Source organism: Macaca nemestrina, chromosome 7 (genome assembly GCF_043159975.1).
Source record: "Macaca nemestrina isolate mMacNem1 chromosome 7, mMacNem.hap1, whole genome shotgun sequence".
Lineage (NCBI taxonomy): Eukaryota > Metazoa > Chordata > Mammalia > Primates > Cercopithecidae > Macaca > Macaca nemestrina.
In genome coordinates this window covers 44,523,953-44,544,727 of record NC_092131.1, presented here as the reverse complement: position 1 = coordinate 44,544,727, position 20,775 = coordinate 44,523,953, and the positions used below count along the sequence as shown (strand labels likewise).

The 20,775-nt window shown below is 43.0% G+C and overlaps 2 protein-coding genes across 4 annotated transcripts in view; one reads left to right on the top strand and one right to left on the bottom strand.

Moving 5' to 3' along the window:
- Positions 1–19,035, bottom strand: part of LOC105473681 (protein phosphatase 2 regulatory subunit B'epsilon) — a 175,189-nt gene extending 156,154 nt beyond the window's left edge. For 2 of the 3 annotated variants that reach the window (XM_011727596.3, XM_011727598.3), the window contains exons 1-2: positions 18,902–19,035; positions 15,682–15,845 (exon numbers count right to left, since the gene is read on the bottom strand). In XM_011727596.3, coding sequence (XP_011725898.1) covers positions 15,682–15,838 — 157 coding nt within the window. In that variant the 5' untranslated portion in view covers positions 15,839–15,845; positions 18,902–19,035. The remainder of the gene's footprint in view (positions 1–15,681; positions 15,846–18,901) is intronic. The other variant, XM_011727597.3, reaches the window with a different exon arrangement.
- Positions 18,913–19,463, top strand: LOC139364273 (PE-PGRS family protein PE_PGRS26-like). The gene has a single exon (XM_071100050.1). It carries the CDS (start codon positions 18,930–18,932, stop codon positions 19,461–19,463), a length of 534 nt encoding a protein of 177 aa, XP_070956151.1. The 5' UTR covers positions 18,913–18,929.
- The last annotated feature ends 1,312 nt before the right edge of the window (positions 19,464–20,775 follow it).

Below are 20,775 nucleotides of genomic sequence, written 5' to 3'. Positions count from 1 at the left end.
AAACATCCCTTGTTTTTGGTGTTGGGCATGTGGCTTAAATGAGACGCCATGTGGTACACTGCCTGGCACACCAAAAAACCAACAGACATCTCTTCTTCACTGATTGCTAACCTATTTCTTTACCAGCAGAAGCAACTTGAGTTTCTCCTCCCAAATTCTCCTAGGTCCACAGCCATTCCAGAAAAATGTTTCTTTAGAGGCACATTCAATTTTATCACTGGTATTCCTATTCACCCAGCTGAATTTTTCAAAGGATGCAGATCAAAATTTTCCAGCCAACCGCACACCAGAGTCATGTAGTAACTTCTCCCTTCAACTACCTTTTAAAATTCTATTTGGTATCAAAAAGAATTAAAAATCAGGAAAGGAATATAGGAGAAGAAACCTCTAGTCATAAGAGCTTCCTTCTACAGAGAGAGATGACAAATTCTCTCTCCACTCTGAGTGAGAAAACATGCCAACCACCCAAAACAACTGTTCCTAGCCTTTGGAGAAACTCCTTTGAGAGCCTGATGAAAACTCTAAACCTTTGTCCAGAAAAGCGTCAGTCTGCACAGAAACGTAAAATACTCCCTGGAATTTCAAGAGGGTCAAGGGCCCTCTAAAACTCACCCATTGACCACAGGATAAGAGCCATCAACAAAGAGCCATCTGGGATACTCTTTAAACTGGTAAAATCCTCAATTCAGATTGTTTCCTTAAGGTGCAATAAACTTAAAAGCCAATGAAAGACCTCAAGAAGGTACACTAAGAAAGAAGTTTCTCATTCAACTTTTTTTTTTTTTTTTTTTTTTTGAGATGGAGTTTTGCTCTGTACCCAGGATGGAGTGCAGTGGTGCAATCTCAGCTCACTGCAACCTCCGCCACATGGGTTCAAGAAGAGATTCTCCTGCCTAAGCCTCCCAAGTAGCTGAGATTACAGGCACCTGCCACCACACCTGGCTAATTTTTTTTGTATTTTTAATAGAGACGGGGTGTTGGCCAAGCTGGTCTCGAACTCCTGACTTCAAGTGATCTGCCTGCCTCGGCCTCCCAAAATGCTGGGATTACAGGAGTGAGCCACTTCGCCTGGCCCTCTTAAGTCCTTTGCTGGTTCAAAATAAAATGCTGCAAAACTCACATGGCTCAAAACTCGAAGAAAAAGTTCCCTCTTTGAATCAAAATATCAGAACAAAGCTGTGTTCCAGACCAGTATGTATGCTGGGGAATGGGCAAGAGAAATGGAGGCACAAAAGTATTAGAACGCTATTTCATATTGTTCAATATCATTCTTTTTAAACATTTCTATGTTTGTATATGTCTTAATGTTGCATAATTAGGACAAATATAAGGAGAGTGCTGAAGTTATATTCTCTGATAGAAATAAGCAATTACAAAAACATTTGAATATCCTGTCCTGGTAAACAACTTTCTCTCTTTCTCTCTTTCTCTCTCTCTCTCTCTTTCTCTTTGAGACAGGGTCTCACTCTGTCACCCAAGCTGGAGTGCAGCAGCATGACCTCGGCTCACTGCTGCAGCCCTGACCTCCCAGACTCAGGTGATTCTCTCACCTTAGCCTCCAGAGTAGGTGGGACGACAGGAGCATGCCCCCACACCTGGCTAATTTTCCTAATTTTTGTAGAGATGGAGTTTTCCCATGTTTCCCAGGCTGGTCTTGAACTCCTGGGCTCAAGCGATCCTCCCACCTGCAGCCTCCCAAAGTGCTAAGTAGGATTACAGGTGTGAGCTACCGCGCCCGGCCTAACAACTTCCAAATTAAGTTTACCTAGGCCGGGCACGGTGGCTCACGCCTGTAATCCCAGCACTCTGGGAGGCCAAGGCGGGCAGATCACCTAAGGTTGGCAGTTTGAGACCAGCCTCACCAACATGGTGAAACTCCATCTCTACTAAAAATACAAAATTAGCCAGGTGTGGGGGCATATGCCTGTAATCCCAGTCACTCGGGAGGCTGAGGCAGGAGAATCACTTGAACCCAGGAGGTGGGGGTTGCAGGGGGCTGAGATCACACCATTGCTCTCCAGCCTGGGCAACAAGAGGGAAACTCTGTCTCAAAAAAAAAAGAAAAGTTTATCTAATAATAATTTTACCTGGTAATGCTCCATAAATGGAATTTCCCTTGAAAATAATTACATTAGCCACTTTAACTTCTGATTCCAGAAACAACAAATCTGTCTCAGACTGACATTAACTAAACAGTAATGCTGAGAAAATTCCGTAAGAACTAGTTTCTCCTTTTTGCTTTAAAAGTATAATTCTCACAGTTGTATATACTCCATATTTTTCTTCCTTAAATGGAAAGAATCCATGTAATGTGTTAAAGGAACAAAAATCAACTAACAGACATTAGTAAACACTTCCCATAGTGCACTTTTCCTATCATTATAGTAGTTAATATTCTTCAACTCATACAATGTATCCAGCACTAGGCTAAATGTTTTACCTGCTTTCTGGAATTTAATTTGAATCTATGATATGGCTTCTATTACTCTCCCAGTTTTAGATATAAGAAAATCAAGATATAAGAAAATCAAACAGCTTCTGGCCGAGTATGGTGGCTCATGCCTGTAATCCCAGCACTTTGGGAGGCCAAGGCGGGTGAATCACACAGTCAGGGATTCAATACCAGCCTGGCTAACATGGCAAAACCCCATCTCTACTAAAAATACAAAAACTTAGCTGGGCATGGTTGTGGGCACCTATAATCTCAGCTACTCAGGAGGCTGAGGCAGAAGAATTGCTTGAACCCGGGAGGTGGAGGTTGCAGTGAGCCAAGATAGCATCACTGCACTCCAGGCCGGGTAACAATGCAAGGGAAAAAAGAAAAAGAAAAAAAAGTCAAATGGCTTCTAATGGTGAACTTAGAATTCAAACTCAGGTATGTGTGACCCCAGGGCTTACATTCTTACTGAAGGAAACTATGCTTAATTCTACTGTAACATAAAAATAAGATTCCATATAAGTTTTCAAAAAAATAATCTTCAGATACAAAAGGTAGAAAACCATTTTTAAGTATTAAAAGAGGATGTCATCACTTGCAAACGAAAAGAACTACTTTAGCCTATTCGAAATATCTAGAAACTTTACTGATCCTTTTCAAGCACTACAAAATCTAATTACTATTATGAGCCAATATTATTATAAAATATAAGTTTTACAAATCAGAGAACATTTGCCCATAAAACCCTGCTCTGAAAGTCCATTATAATATTCAGATATGCTATTCTCTCTTAAACTATATAAAGTCTGGTGATCTGATTAGCCTATCAGTCCTCAAATACACAGAACAGAAGGATTTCACTGGACTTAACGTCTTAACTTTTGTAAAATGAAAGTGATGAATTTGCAAAGTAAAAGGAATCACTCTAAGTTTGTCATCTATAAAATCCACTCCAGGCCGGGCGCGGTGGCTCACGCCTGTAATCCCAGCACTTTGGGAGGCCGAGGCGGGCGGATCACAAGGTCAGGAGATCGAGACCACGGTGAAACCCCGTCTCTACTAAAAACACAAAAAATTAGCCGGGCGCGGTTGTGGGCGCCTGTAGTCCCAGCTACTCGGGAGGCTGAGGCAGGAGAATGGCGTGAACCCGGGAGGCAGAGCTTGCAGTGAGCCGAGATCGCGCCACTGCACTCCAGCCTGGGCGACAGAGCGAGACTCCGTTTCAAAAAAAAAAAAAAAAAAAAAAATCCACTCCATTCTCTCTATAGAAGATACCACTTATGTTTTTAACCTGAAATGTGCAGAATTACCAAAGCACAAACCCACTCAAGATTTTAAGTGAACACTCAGCAATGTGATCCTTTCAAACTAAAAAGTTTTCATTAAACAAGTTTATAATTTTGTGTAAATTGTAAGTTTAAAAATTGGCATTAAAATTTTATTTTAAATAAAATTGGCCTGGGCTTTGAGAAAAAAAAAAAAGAGGGCTTAAATATTTATGAAGGAAAAATAAATGCCTTTATTACTTATTAGTCAACTAAGTCAACCTAAATGTGAACTAAAAGTGTTCACTCATTTACTAAGAAATATTTATTGAATGCCAATTATGTACAAGGCACTGTTCTAAGCCCTAGAGATAAGAAAAACAAGATTTCTACACGGAAGAAGACCGTATTTTAATGGGGAAGGGGAGATATATCAGACAAGTGAACAAACAAAGATAAAATAATTACAGATTATAAGAAACAGCAGAGTAATAGAAACTTCAAACACTTTTTTTCCCAAGAGACAAGAGTCTTGCTGTCACCTACAGCAAGCAATCCTCCTTCCTGTCCCGGCCTTCCAAGTAGCCAGGACACAGGTGCATGCTACCATTTCCAGCTAATTTTTTAATGTTCTGGTAGGAACAGAGGTCTCACTATGTTGCCCAGGTTGATCTTGAACACCTGGCCTCAGGAGATCCTCCTGCTTCCTCCCAAAGTGCTGAGATTACAGGCATGAGTCACTGTGCCCAGCCACTTTTTTTTTTTCTTTTCTTTTTGAGATGGAGTTTCACTCTTGTCACCCAGCCTTGAGTGCAGTGGCATGATCTCGGCTCACTGCAACCTCCGCCTCCAAGGTTCAAGTGATTCGCCTGCCTCAGACTCCCGAGTAGCTGGGGTTACAGGTGCACAGCACCATGCCCAGCAAATTTTTGTATTTTTGGTAGAGACGAGGTTTTACTGTGTTGGCCAGGCTAGTCTCGAACTCCTGATCTCAGGTGATCCATCCACCTCAGCCTCCCAAATGCTGAGATAACAGGCATGAGCCACCGCACCCAGCCCAAAGACTATTTTTTAAACTCATCAAGGAAGTCCCCAAGGACGTCCCACTGGAGCTAAAACTTGAATGATAAGGAGTTGGGAAAGAAAATTCTAGGTAGAAAAGGACCACCTCATTTTATGAGAACATTCATTTGGCACTTCAATATTTATATGCTCTGTCTTGCATATAAATATTGCATATAAATATCCAGGTTACATCCTGGATGGACGCACATTATGATGAATGCTGTTTATGCCTTACAGTGTTTTATGGTAAGGGTAGATGCATATGTGCATGCATAGCAGCTAACACGATACTCATAAAATAGTAACAACACAATTCTCATTTAGTCTAAGCCAAAAGTTCTTAACTATAGAGAAACAGTGTGAATGGAAGGGCTGAATCTTTAAGAATCTGATGAAAGCAATGAATTCTCTCCTCCAAAAAAGAATGCAGGCTGGGCGCGGTGGCTCAAGCCTGTAATCCCAGCACTTTGGGAGGCCGAGACGGGCGGATCACGAGGTCAGGAGATAGAGACCATCCTGGCTAACATGGTGAAACCCTGTCTCTACTAAAAAATACAAAAAACTAGCCAGGCGTGGTGGCGGGCGCCTGTAGTCCCAGCTACTAGGGAGGCTGAGGCAGGAGAATGGCATGAACCCGGGAGGCGGAGCTTGCAGTGAGCTGAGATCCGGCCACTGCACTCCAGCCTGGGCGACAGAGCAAGACTCCGTCTCCAAAAAAAAAAAAAAAGAATGCACATACACAGAAACTTTACATATAATTTTAGGAAGGTCTAAAAACCCTGAAGCCCATCCAGATGCATACTGTCCCAACCAGAAATTTATGAACCCTAAGTTAAGAACTTTTTTTTTTTTTGAGACAGAGTTTCACTCTTGTTGCCCAGGCTGAAGTGCAATGGTGCGATCTCAGCTCACTGCAACCTCTGCCTCCCGGATTCAAGTGATTCTCCTGCCTCAGCCTCCCGAATAGCTGGGACTACAGGCGCGTGCCACCATGCCCGGCTAATTTTTGTATTTTTAATAGAGAAGGGTTTTCACCATGTTGGCCAGGCTGGTCTCAAACTTCTGACCTCAGGCAATCCGCCCGCCTTGGCCTCCCAAAGTGCTGGGATTACAGGCATAAGCCATAGCACTCTGCCAGAACTAAGTAAGTAGTTCTTAATGGGATGAATATGAATGCAAGCTTCTATCCTACTTTTAAGTGATGAATATATCAGGTACACTGACTCTCGATTTCTTTTTTTTTTTTTTTTGAGACAGAGTCTCACTCTGTCACCCAGGCTGGAGTGCGGTGATGCAACCTCTGCCTCCCAGTTCAAGAGATTCTCCTGTCTCAGTCTCCCAAGTAGCTGGGATTACAGGCGCGCATCACCATGCCTGTCTAATTTTTTTGTATTTTTAGTAGAGACGGTGTTTCACCATGTTGGCCTGCCTGGTCTCAAACTCCTGACCTCAAGTGATTCATCTCAGCCTCCCAAAGTGCTGGGATTAAAGGTGTGAGCCACCACACCTGGCCAGTTTCTTTTGGCCCACATAAAACTCTGTACAATAATTTTATCTATGCTACAGAAGCAAACTATTAGGGTGTATTAAAACATATATATTCGCCGGGCGCGGTGGCTCAAGCCTGTAATCCCAGCACTTTGGGAGGCCGAGACGGGCGGATCACGAGGTCAGGAGAGCGAGACCATCCTGGCTAACATGGTGAAACCCCGTCTCTACTAAAAAATACAAAAAACTAGCCGGGCGAGGTGGCGGGTGCCTGTAGTCCCAGCTACTCGGGAGGCGGAGGCAGGAGAATGGCGTGAACCCGGGAGACGGAGCTTGCAGTGAGCTGAGATCCGGCCACTGCACTCCAGCCTGGGCGGCAGAGCAAGACTCCGTCTCAAAAAAAAAAAAAAAAAAAAAAAAAAAAACATATATATTCCTGCCTAAAAATGAATGAAATAGCTCTTCATTAAAACAGGGTACAATCTTTCACACACAAAAATACAGAAGAATCTCCTGAACCCAGGAGGCGGAGGTTGCAGTGAGCCTAGATCGCGCCATTGCACTCCAGCCTGGGCAACAAGAGCAAAACTCCTGTCTCAAAAAAAAAAAAAAAAAAAGGGAAAGAAAAACATAACATAGTTTGGCACTTGCTTTTGTGCAAGATCTTAAAATTGCTTCCCCCCCAAAAAATTATTACCACACTTTTTCAAAGGGTCTAAAACTGAACTTTAACATCTGTTAACGTATAGATGTTCTTTAAGTTCAAAAGTAAAGCTTATGATTATTTTTTAAAAACACACACACACAGCCGGGTGCGTTGGCTCATGCCTGTAATCCCAGCACTTTGGGAGGCCAAAATGGGTGGATCACTGGAGGTCAAGAGTTCGAGATCAGACTGACAAATATGGTGAAACCCTGTCTCTATTAAAAATACAAATTTAACTGGGCGTGGTGGCGCACACCTGTAATCCCAGCTACTTGGGAGGCTGAGGCAGGAGAATGGCTGGAACCTGGGAGGCAGAGGTTGCAGTGAGCCAAGATCGCACCACTGCACTCCAGCCTGGGCAACAAAAGCGAACCTCCGTCTCTGAACACACACACACACACACACACACACACACACACACACCCACCCCTTAGATGCCTAAAGAACACACATCATTAATCCAAGGTACAAACTAGATCAACAGATCTTAACCCATTTCAAGTCAGATACCCCTTTGAGAATCTGAAAAATGCTATTGATTCCCCATTTTTAAAATGGATATACACATATAAAATATTCACATAATTTTAGGCTGCTCACTGCATTTTAAATCCAACCAAGGATTTAAGAATCTCTATATCTACTATACAAAAATATAATGACTGGTTGCTTCTGGGAAGGGAAACTAGGAGAAGGGATGGAAGGTTTTTCACTACACATCCTTTCGTAACCTTTGGAATTTGAACCATATGACTATTATTTATTCAAAAAATGAATAAATAAAAAATAAAAAGCATTACACTAAGTAACATGGCAAGATACTAATACAGTAGATGAAACTCTTCAGGTGAAGATATTTAGAATAGCTATTCTATTAAATTCACCATACTTAAAAACTGCTTCTTTCAATTTTTTGGCTGAAACACATTTGTGGCTGCAAAAATATGCTCTTCATAATTTTCAGAGAAATTTCCAATTTCCACCTTTTTACTAGGAAAATGTCATAAAAATTTCATATTATTCATATTCTAACTTCTGAAACCCCCATTAAATAACAACAGCTAGTATTTACTGAATGTAGCACTGTCACATCTATTGACTATTATCATCATCATCATTTTACAGACGAGGAAAACCAAAGCTTTCAGCAGTTAACTCATTTGTCCAAGGCAACCCAGCTAGCGGTAAGCAAGGACTCTTGTGGACCAACAAAGCCCATGCGACACTGTATCACGACATGGAGCGTAGTAAACACTAAAATCGATGACATTATTCCTTAAGAGACTATTCTTTTTTGCGACAGGGTTTCACTCTGTTGCCCAGGCTCAAGTGCAGTGGCACAATCACAGCTCACTGCAGCCTCGATCTCCTGGGCTCAAACTATCTTCCCTCAGCCTTCCAAGTACCTAGGACTACAGGCGTGTACCACCACACCCAGCTAATTTTGTATTTTATTTTTTTATTAGAGATGGGCCTGCTATGTTGCACAGGCTGGCCTTGAACTCCTGGGCTCAAGTAATCCTCCCGCCTCGACTTCCCAAAGTGCTGAGATTAAAGGTGTTAGCTACTTACTGTACCTGGCCTCTGAAGAGACTATTCTTATCCTAACTAGGTTTTAGCGTATTCACTTGTTATAAAAATCTGGTATTATATTGCATGTGCCTGCTTTACTATACACAAAGCAGATATAGACGAAAACAATTAACCAACCCAATCATTAAAAAGGCACAAAAATGGCCAGGCACGGTGGCTCACGCCTGTAATCCCAGCACTTTGGGAAGCCGAGGCAGGCAGATCACCTGAGGTCAGGAGTTCATGACCAGCGTGACCAATATGGAGAAACCCCGTCTCTACTAAAAAGACAAAATGAGCCAGGCATGGAGGCACATGCCTGTAATCCCAGCTACTCGGGAGGCTGAGGCAGGAGAATCCCTTGAACCCAGGAGGTGGAGACTGTGATGAGCCAAGATTGCGCCATTACACTCCAGCCTGGGCAACAAGAGCTAAATTCCGTCTAAAAAAAAAAAAAAAAAAGGCACGAAAACTAGTTTCAAATTATAATTTTTAAAGTTCTTACAAGGTGTCACCCTAAAAAGTAAAAATGTAAGCTGAACCTTAAAACTATGGTGGGTTTTTTTTTTTTAAGTGTTTTCACTAGAGAAAGAGTATCAACACCAAAGAGGCAAAGGGTTTCTTTCTGCTAAATGGGACCTCTAGTCATCATAGTTGTAAGAATATCTAAAAGTGAATGTACAGACTATCTGCAAAATGCCTCGGAAATGTATAATGAATTGTGAAACAAGAAATAACAATGGCGGCTGAGCGCAGTGGCTCACACCAATAATCCCAGCACTTTGGGAGGCCTAGGTGGGCGGGACCACCTGAGGTCAGGAGTTCAAGACCAGCCCAGGCAACATGGGGAAACCCAGTCTCTACTAAAAATACAAAAATCAGCCGGGTGTGGTGGCAGACATCTGTAATCCCAGCTACTCTCGGGAGGCTAAGCCAGGAGAATTGCTTGAACCTGGGAGGCGGAGGTTGCAAAGAACCGAGATTGCACCACTGCACTCCAGCCTGGGTGACAGAGCGAGACTCTGTCTCAAAAAAACAAACAGGCCGGGCGCGGTGGCTCAAGCCTGTAATCCCAGCACTTTGGGAGGCCGAGACGGGCGGATCACGAGGTCAGGAGATCAAGACCATCCGGGCTAACACGGTGAAACCCCGTCTCTACTAAAAATACAAAAAAATTAGCCGGGCGTGATGGCGGGCGCTTGTAGTCCCAGCTACTCGGGAGGCTGAGGCAGGAGAATGGCGTAAACCCGGGAGGCGGAGCTTGCAGTGAGCTGAGATCTGGCCACTGTACTCCAGCCTGGGTGACAGAGCGAGATTCCGTCTCAAAAAAAAAAACAAAAAAAAAAAAAACAAAAAAAGAAATAACAATGCCACTTTCACTATAATTCCATCTTCAAAGAGGCAATATTTTTCAAAAAACGTTCACCCAAATTTAAACTTACAGAATCGCTTAAAGTCAATGCAAAGAAATGAGGCATGGGAGGCTGGGGTGAGGAGAGAACATAAATCACCCAACCAGGTGGTCCTACCACTGATTATTATTAACATAAATTTGTGTGTGTGTGTGTTTGTGTGTTTGCCTAAGTGTTCAGTTTGACTGTCATATTCAACAACTTACCTAGGTAACACTCAAGGCTTGCTTCATGTCCTGCTGTGTAAGCGTAAGGAAAGTATCCAAGTCTTTACTTTTTTTTTTTGAGACAGTGTCTATGTCTATGTATGCCTGTGGTGACACAATACGAGCTCACTGCAACCTCCACCTCCCGGGTTCCAGTGATTCTCCTGCCTCAGCCTCCGGAGTAGCTGGGATTATAGGTACACACCACCACATCCACTAATTTTTGGATTTTTAGTAGAGATGGGGCTTCACCATGTTGGCCAGGCTGGTCTCAAACTCTTGACCTCAAATGACCCGCCCCCTCTGGGCCTCCCCCAAGATTTTACTTTCTTTTCAAGCAAGTAAGGCACTAAACCTCTACTAGGTTTTCCCTATCAGTGAATGAGTAAGAATGTTTTAGACTCAAAGAAAAAAATGTTTTCTTTTGAGACAAAGGCCTCACTCTGTCAGCCACACTGGACACAGTGGAACGATCACAGCTCACTGCAGCCTCAACCTCCTGGGCTCAGGCAATCCTTCCGCCTCAGCCTCCCAAGTAGCTGGGACCACAGGCGCACACCACCACTCCTAGCTAATGTTTTAAATTATTTGTAGAGATGAGGTCTCCCTATGTTGCGTAGGCAGGTCTCAAACTCTTGGACTTAAGCGAGCCTCCCAACTCAGTCTCCCAAAGTGCTGGAATTATAGGCGTGAGTCACCATACCCGGTCTCAAAAATGTTAAGACTCTCTAAAAACACTTTCACAAAAGCATACAAAGATGGAGAAAATGTAAATGTCTATCTTTGCAAAGTTCATCCTATAATTTCCTAACACACAGATACAGAAAAAAAAACAGGTATATTTATACAGAATTACAGGTGGTGTTGCTTTCTACAGGAAATAACATCAGTGATACAGATTTCAAAACCTCACCTATTAAGACATAGGGCAAAATAGGCTGGGTGCAGTGACTCATGCCAGCACTTTGGGAGGCCAAGGCAGGTGGATCATCTGAGATCAGGAGTTTGAGACCAGCCTGGCCAACACGTCTCTACTAAAAATACAAAAAATTAGGCGGGTGCAGTGGTAGGCACCTGTAATCCCAGCTACTCAGGAGCCTGAGGCAAGAGAATCACTTGAACCCAGAGGCAGAGGCTGCAGTGAGTTGAGATGGCACCACTGTACTCCAGCCTGGGCAACAAGAGCAAAACTCAGTCTCAAAAAAAAGAAATAGAGCAAAACAAAAACTTTTCCTTCACATTATGTTGCAGTTTTGCAAGTGAACAGACTTTAAAATGCTAAGAATTAATGCAGTATTTATAAATCTGTCAAAGACTTTGATGCATATAATAGACAATCTGATAATGCATATGCACAAAACAAGTGGTTATTAATGAGTATCTGAGCATTCAAAAATGACATATTAAAAAGACAAGTTATATAATCATTCTGTTTATATAATTATCGTATTTAAACTCCCCTGAAATTAAAGACCTTAAGGACACCTCTTTTACTTCATTATTTAAAACCATTCACAAAATTCAACCACATTTTTATTATACCCCAAATAAAATTAACCCAATTTAGTCAAAGCAATACTATAGAAAATTAAATCAATAATTATCCTTTAGCATGCATATAGTGTTTATCCTGGTTTCTCTTAAGGCAATGGCCAAAAAAATAAAATCCTAGAAAAGAAATTCCTCCTATATTTTCTTTATATTCCATAAATTACTTCCTAAAAAATCAAGAGCAAATATACATTACTGAAGTCTATTGCTGATTGTACTTCCTTATGTTATTCCAGAGACAGAGATGGATATCTAATTTATAGAATACTTTCCAGAATATTTACCCAGAATGTGCTTACTACCTAACAATCACTGTTAGTCAATCTGGAATTAGGTTTGTGAGTATATAGTCCTGTTACTCTCCAATTCTCTCATGCTGGCAAAATACACAAGGTCAAAAAATCACATTCTTGGAAAGCAGCGTGCTTGGAAAACTGGCAATACTAGCAGACTTCACTTTTAAAAGTGAGAAAAGGATATAGAAATGGCCAATTAGCACAGGAAAAGATGCTCAACATCACTAATCATTAGGGAAATGCAAATCAAAATCACACTGAAATACCACTTCATACCCATTATAATGACTATTATCAAAAAATTAAAAGGCAGAAAATGAGTGATGGTGAGGATATAGAAAACTGGAACCCTCATGCATTGCTAATGGGAATGAAAGATGGTCCAGTTGCTGTGGCAATATGTATGGCAATTCCTGAAAAAATTCAACATACGATCCAGCAATTACACTTTCTGGGTAGATACCCAAAAGAAATGAAAGCCAGAACTTAAACAGGTATCTGTATGTCATGGTCACGGCAGCATTATTCACAATAGCCTAAAGGTGGAAGCAACCCAAGAGTCCATCAATGAATTAATGGATTAAAAAATATACGGTACGTCTAGACACTGAAATTATTCAGCCTTCAAAAAAGAACGAAATTCCGACACCTGCTACAACAGAGATGAACACTGAAGACACTTGACTAAGTGAAATAAGCCAGTCACAAAAAGACAAATATTGCATGGCATCACTTACAGGAGGTACCTAGAGTAGTCAGACTCCTAGAGACAAAAAACTGAATGGTGGTTGCCAAGGGCTGGGGGACTGGAAACAGGGAGTGAGTGTTTAATAGGTACAGAGCTTTAGTTGGGGAAGATGAAAAGGTTCTGGAGATGGATGGTAGGGAGGGTTGCATGACAATGTCAAGGTACTTAATGCACATTTAAACATGGTTAAAATGGTAAATTTTATGTTATGTATACTTTACCATAATTTTTAAAAATGAGAAAAAAGACATTAAAGCATTAAAGAAAAAAAGACATTAAAGCATGTGTCCACAGGAAGGGGAACATCACACACCGGGGCCTGTCATGGGGTGGGGGGAGTGGGAAGGGATAGCATTAGGAGATATACCTAATGTAAATGATGAGTTAATGGGTGCAGCACACCAACATGGCACATGTATACATATGTAACAAACCTGCTCATTGTGCACATGTACCCTAGAACTTAAAGTATAATTAAAAAAAAAAAAAGAAAAAACAACAAACAAAAAAGCATGTGTCCAAATTCTTCTCATGCATGCTTTTCACTACCCACAAAACTAATACCCTGACTATGAGTGACCAGTGAAGTCCTAATTTAATTGTTTACCATAAGATCCAAGAAATTAGTGTAAGTTTTTAAACTCCTTCTAATCCTAAAAAAAAAAGTTTAACTGGATTCCTCAGAATGAAGTCCTTCACAGATATAGACGTTAACAGCTATTACATATCTACTTCAGATTAAATAAATTACTAAACATCAGTGTCTCCCAACTTTGTATTTCAAGCATAGTTCAATCTAGAGTGTTTCCTTCATTTTCTCTCCAAAGTCTCATGATGACTATTTTCATTTTTACTAGCAAAATCTCTAGTCAAAATTGTCTCCCCCAAAGTTCATAGGAGCTCATCTTTACTGACTGGTAGATAAATCATCTTTACAGTAATCAGTATTCAGTTTCCAAAAATTTTGTATAAACATTGGAATCTTATTCATGAATCTCTCTCCCTTTCTAAAAAAAAGTATTCATATGGAAAAAATAGAAGCTTGAAATACCCTAAGCTAAATTTTGAGGATCTTTTCCGGTTACATTCCAGTTTTTCTTATACCTTCTGAATTCACAAACTGTTACAGAAATAAGTCTGCAATAATGAACTAGCAAACCAGGTTGCCTGGTTTCCTCTAAGCCACTAAAGCTCATTGTGTTGTTCATATCCCCGTTCTCCCATTCTTCAGTATTCAGCACATAAACATCCACCTTTAAAGGTAAACTCTGATAGTTTCCACGCTATAAAAGCTATGTTCTGATATTTTTCAAACAACACCTGTTCATGAACATGAAGCAAACATGATGCAAATTAAAAGGGACAAAAACTAACCACATACCCAAACAAAAGTTGAAATGCCTAATTTAGAAAAAACTCGTCATATTAAAAACATGTTGGGCCGAGGATGGTGGCTCACGCCTACAATCCTGGCACTGGAAGGCCAAGGCAATTCAAGACCAGCCTATGCAACATGGCAAAACCCCAACTCTACAAAAAAATGGAAAAATTAGCTGGGCGTGGTGGCATGCTCCTGCAGCCCCAGCTACTTGGGAAGTTGATCCCAACTACGTGGGAAAGGGAGGATCACTTGAGCCTAGGAGGTAGAGGCCACAGTGAGCCTCAACCTGAACTTTTTTGTTTTTCTCCCGAGACAGAGTCTTGCTCTGTCACCCAGGCTAGAGTGCAGTGGCACGATCTTGGCTCACTGCAACCTCTGCCTCCCAGTTCAAGCAGCTTGAACCTCAGCTTCCCAAATAGCTGGTATTACAGGTGCCCACCACTGCACCTGTCTAATTCTTGTATTTTCAGTAGAGACGGGGTTTCACCATGTTGGTCAGGCTGGTCTCAAACTCCTGACCTCATGATCCACCTGCCTCGGGCTCCCAAAGTGCTGGGATTACAGGCGTAAGCCACTACGCCCGGCCTCAACCTGCACTTTCACTCTGTCCCCACTGAACTCTAGCCAGAGTGACAGCATCAGACTGTCTCAAAAGAAAATTAAAAAAAACCCAAAAAACTTGTTTGTAACAAATTTCAGGCCAGGCGCAGTGCCTCACACCTGTAATCCCAGCACTTTGGGAGGTCAAGGAGGGCAGATCACTTGGGGTCAGGAGTTCAAGACCAGCCTGACCAACCTGGTGAAACCCTGTATCTACTAAAAATACAAAAATTAGCTGGGCATGGTGGCGGGCACCTGTGCTCCCAGTTACTCGGGAGGCTGAGGCAGGAGAATAAATTGAACCCAGGAGGTGGAGGTTGCTGTGAACCAGCCTGCGCAACAGAGGGAGACTCTGTCTCAAAAGATAAAAGTAAAAATAAAAAAATGAACAAATTTCAAAGAAAAGATCATACTAAACAAGTATGATCATCATATATCTTTTCTACTTGTACTATCTGAAAACAAGAGTGCATGTAAACAACTATAAATGGACAATGTTTTTCTTGATTTTTAAAAATGAATTCTTCCAAATACCATTTTCTATATGTAAATTAATGAAGTACCATCTCCTCTACTAGGGTCTACTTCCTAAAGCAGCATAATCTGTAGTTGTCATTGTATATAATGTATCCACCTAAATGTCAACAGAAGAAAAAATGAAAAACACAAACGCAGATATCTTAAAGTTTTTCTAGTACTTAGTTTACCTACTCATCAATGTGAGATATTCTCCTGATAATAAGTTTCTTTTAACTTGCCCAAAGACAGACTAAGTTGACCCTTTAAAAAGGAGAGTGGGTATATCTGGTCACACATTAGGAACTTCAATGTGGGTGAAGTATCCCATCCCTTCAATTTGCAATACATATAAAACTCTACAAAAAGGAAATTATATATAGATGTAGAAAGATCAATTGAAAAAGAATGAATGCATCACCTGGTCATGAGCCTTACCTTTTAGCAGCGGCAGAGGTGTTAACTCAATAGGCTTGCCTTGAGACCTAAACTGTGAGGAACTTTGTGACCTCTTCTGTCTGGCTTTTCTGACGGACTTCCGAGAAAATCCGTCTACTTTATCCACTGATGGAGGAGTAGTTGGTGCTGAGGACATATCCCTACTGAAGAGAAAGAAGTATCATAAACCCATACATTCCCAAGGTGGAAGCATACATGTGAGTTACACAAATTCTAAAATTCCCATATACGATATTCATGAAAATGGGAATATGTGCTAAAGAAAAGAAAATCAGTTAAGAAAAGTCTTATCTTGGCCAGGTGCAATGGCTTACGCCTGTGATCCCAGCACTTTGGGAGGCTGAGATGGGTGGATCACTTGAGGTCAGGAGTTCAACACTAACCTGGCCAATACGGTGAAACCCCACCTCTACAAAATTACAAAAATTAGCTGGGCATGATGGCAGGTGCCTGTAATCCCAGCTACTCGGGAGGTTGAAGTGGAAGAATCGCTTGAACCCGGGAGGCAGAGGTTGCAGTGGGCCAGGATCCTGCCATTGCACTCCAGCCTGGGTGACAGAGTGAGATTCTGTCTTTAAAAAAAAAAAGGGCTGGGCCCAGTAGCTCACACCTGTAATCCCAGCACTTTGGGGGGCCGAGGTGGGCAGATCACTTGAGGTCAGGAGTTGGTGACTAGCCTGGACAACATGGTGAAACCCTGTTTCTACTAAAAATACAAAAATTAGCCAGGTGCAGTGGCATGCACCTGTAATCTCAGCTACTCGAGAAGCTGAGGCAGGAGAACCGCTTGAAGCCAGGAGGCGGAGGTTGTAGTGAGCCGAGATGGCACCACTGCACTCCAGCCTGGGCCACAGACCAAGACTCCATCTCAAAAAAAAAAAAAAAAAAAAGGCCAGGCACGGTGGCTCACGCCTGTAATCCCAGCACTTTGGGAGGCCAAGGCAGGCAGATAACCTCAGGTCAAGAGTTCGAGACCAGCCTGATCAACATGGAGAAACCCCATTTCTACTAAAAAAAAAAAAAAAAAAATACAAAAATTAGCCAGGCGTGGTGGCGCATGCCTGTAATCCCAGCTTCTGGGGAGGCTGAGGCGGGAGAATCACTTGAACCCAGGAGGCGGAAATTGCAGTGAGCCGAGAGCACGCTATTGCACTCCAGCCTGGGCAATAACAGCAAAACTCCTTCTCCAAAAAAAAAAAGGAAAAAAAAAAGTCATATGTTAATGGGAAAACATGAAAATTTGGTGAAAATAATATAAGTATCATGGAAATAATATCAGAACTCTAATGTATTGTGCCACTCCATTATAAGCATTAAAGATATTCATTGAGGCTTAAAGAACTCTATGCTGCCTGCCCATTTTCTAACTGCAAAGCTCTTCACATCTTCAAGTAATTTTTGGAGCTATTCTGTAGCTGGAAAACTTCCATCGATACATTTTCCCAAGATATTTAATATTATGAATGGGTTCTGGAGTTAAAACCCTTAGTGTACTTCAAGAATCTATACCAATGTATCAGAGCAAGGTGAAATTTACTACTACTGAAACTATCTAGGCATAACTTTTAATGGGATGTGCTATGTAAGCTGTGATAAACTATACCACACTGCAAATGAGGACAGGCTACATTACTTTAAACAAAACACATAAAAGGTATAATTAAAATATTTCAAAGAAGTCTTCTTTTTTAATAAAGCCACCTTACGTTATTAAAGCTTAATAAAAACTATGAGGAAATCAAGCACCAAAGTTGAACTAAAAACATAAATTCACAGCCTACTGAAACAACCAAGTTGAGTTCCCTTGAGGTTTAGACCTTGAAGTTTAGTTCATCATCAAATACCAATTTTCATTCCATCAAACTTATGGAACCGAACCGCACTTTTGCATTGTTTAACCCTCTTGAGTTATTAAAATGAAGGCTATTTCCTTAAAGTAACAAGCGTTAAGCTTAATTTCATTCACCAATTTAAACAGATGCCATCATTTCCATGGCACTGAGGTTCCATGCAAGACTAACGGCAGACTCGGATAGAAATAATGCATATGGGGGAAATGCTGAAATGCAATTACTCACCTGTCATTCCAATACACAAGACAAGTGGTTTTTAACTTCTAAATAAAAGAGTAAGGGAATTTCTTCCTGAACACGTGAGAACAAAAAGTTACCTGGATTACGTGGATTTTGACAATGAAAAAATAACAAAAAATATTTAAAAACACATACACACATATGATGTTGACGTTTGGAATTTGGAAGTCTTCTTTGGTTTTCTTAAAAGAAAAAAAAAAGTTTTTAAAAATCCACCTAATTTAGCCTTAATATAATGTGATGGATACAAAACAGAATCACAAACTATGAATGACTACAGATGTTAAGATCACTTTAAAATATCAAAATGACTGCATCAGCCAAAAGCTCCACATCTTATTTGTACGTTGTAAATTTAGGGGCCGATTTTCCAATCGGGTATGTGAATTATTTAGACTTCATTCTAACTCTTAACACTACAAAATTTCAGTAAATCCTCTTCCTCCATCGTTCTTTTTGTCTCTTTTTATCCCTCATCTCTCATCCCTACAGATGATATATAGGTAGCTTTTTAAAAAATCATTTACCCCTTATGCCCGAGGCCCAGAATAAGTGTCAGGGATCGCAACCCTGAAGCATTGCAAAACTGAACGTAAGGTAACAGCGGGTCCGTGCAAAGCCCAGGGAAACAGGTTTCGCTCTGGGCCAGGGCGCCCGAAGCTTTATCATCCTCTAATCATCAGGCACAGGGCATTTCCACGGCTCAGGATAATCCAAAGGTGGTAAGGGGAAGTAGGGAAAGACAAGGAAGGGGTTTGTCTGTGGGGATGCTTATATACACCCTTTGCTCCTAACCCACACCCCAAGCCCTGGAGAAGATATGCTGCTAGAGAATCCTCTTCATAAAGGGGGGCAAGAAAACGCCTCCAACCCCAGAAGGTGGAGAAAAAGGGGGGAGGGGGCAGAGTGAATGTGAGGCATCATCAGAAGCATTTGTAGGTAAATCAGACAAGTGGGACGGGCGCTCCCGCTCCTGCACCCCACCTCACCGCACCCCTCGCCTGCCCGGCCAGGCCTTCCCAAGGCCGGTGCCCCATAGGTCCCCCAGGAGGACCGGGAGGAAGAAGAGAAGCGGGCGAGCCGCGGTGCTGGAGGAACGAAGTTACCTTGAAGCTTCTGGGGAAGAATCCGAAGATGATCTGTGGCTTGGAGGGGCGGGAGACGGGCGAGGGGGCCGCAGCGGGGGCGGGCGGCGGGACCGGGACGTGCAGGGGGAGGTCCGGGCAGCTGCAGGGAGCCCGGGGCGACGGCTGTCCGGTGCAGGGTCCCTCCGGTTCCGCGGCGGCGGAGCCTCTAGGCCTCACGGCCGGACCCGAACCTCAGCGTTCCGGTGGCGGCGGCGGCCTCACGATCCTCCCCCGCGGGCCCGTCCCATCAAATCGGCACCGACCCCGTTGCGGCTCCGCCGGTGGCTCCTCGCTCACATTCCTGGCGGGCGGCGCCTCAGCTCGTTGCCCCGGACCCGGCGGCGGCGGCGACGACGTGGGGAGGGGGGGAAGGGAGGGAGGAAGACTGGATCTGCAGCGGCAGCAAGAGAAGGGGACAGGAGAAGGAGGAGGAGCCGCAGGAGCTGGAGCCGCCGCTGCCAGAGCCACCTTTCGCTACCCGCGGTGGGTCCCCGTCAATGCCCCTTTCTCTCTCCTATTGTCAATATCACCGGGCGGCTGAGTCCATGGCACACGCGCAACCGAACCTTCTGGCCAGCAGCGCCCGCCTCCGGCGCCCGCCCACTGGAGACTTCAAACGGGAAGCGAGGCCTCATTGGCCAGTATCCGCCTTCACTCCCCTGACAGCATGTTCGGTTGAGACCTGATCAGGGATTGGCGGCAGGAGGGCGGAGAAACAGGAGAGTGGGAAGAGAGGAGGTCGAGGATTGGGCCGAAGCGTGAGGGACCCGGATGCAGCCGCGATCTCTGGCGGTGCAGCCACCGCCGGTGGGGCAGGCTGAAGTGGGAAGCCGCTGGGCCTGAGAGGAGCTGTTAAATTCCGGGAGGTGTAAGACTAGCAGATCAGCTGGCTGGCTTTCCGTGCTGTGCGGAGCCTTTGGCGGCGGTCGTCTTGGACCAGAGGGTTCCAAGAGCATGGGTCGGCTAAGAGTGGGGGAGCCCTGGAGACTTGATCCCGCCCTGCAGCTAGTGTGGCCCCTCAGGGCTTGGGGAGTCCCACTCTGGACGGGACCCTGCGATGCGTAGACAGGAATAAGATCTCCGGCCCGCGCCGGTGCGCCACTGGTTGTGTAAATGGGTCCCTTGAAACCCCCAGCAGTCGCTCTCCGCTGAACCTTCGAATTCTCTCTCACCTCGTCTCCTTTTCCTTAAACGTCTGTTTTGAATATCAGCCCCCTGGAGCGTTGAGGCCAGCGCTGGTTTAGTTAATGCAGGTGGGGAAAACGCTGTCGCCACAGTTTGCAGTCTATTCATCTATTCATTCAGAATATCCGCCTCCCCCCCGCCCCCGTCAGCCGAGTGCTCAGAGCTCGGAAAGACCCAGCTCCAAACTAGGAGTTTCAAGATTTTAATTGGCAAGTTGGACCCGAAAGAGTTAATGGAGAAGACTACTTAAATCTATCTAGAACAAGTGATGAGATATTTGGAGATGTGTTTTTATGCTTGGTGAATGCAAACGGCCAAATGGTACATTTCCAGATAATATTCCTGGATTAATGTTATTTGAATGCATCCTACATACATTTTTTGAGAGGAAAAAAGAAAAATTATTAATGCTAGCTACAAACGTCAGAGTACCAATTGTTCAAAACTTAGAAAATGGGGAGGGGAGGAACAAAAAAATTTAACATTCATATTTTCTCAACTCAGAGATAACCAACTACAGTATTTGCATACTTCCTTTTAGTAGTTTTTATATTAATAATGTGTGTCGATCTGTAGCCTAGTTTTTTCCCTCAGCATTATATCATCTTTTCGATACGTTTAGGGAATAGAGCTATATATAAATAAAACTATATGTACCATATGTACAA

Coding starts and splice junctions, on each gene's coding strand:
- LOC139364273 (XM_071100050.1), top strand. CDS start 18,930: ATGATCTGTGGCTTGGAGGGGCGGGAGACGGGCGAGGGGGCCGCAGCG.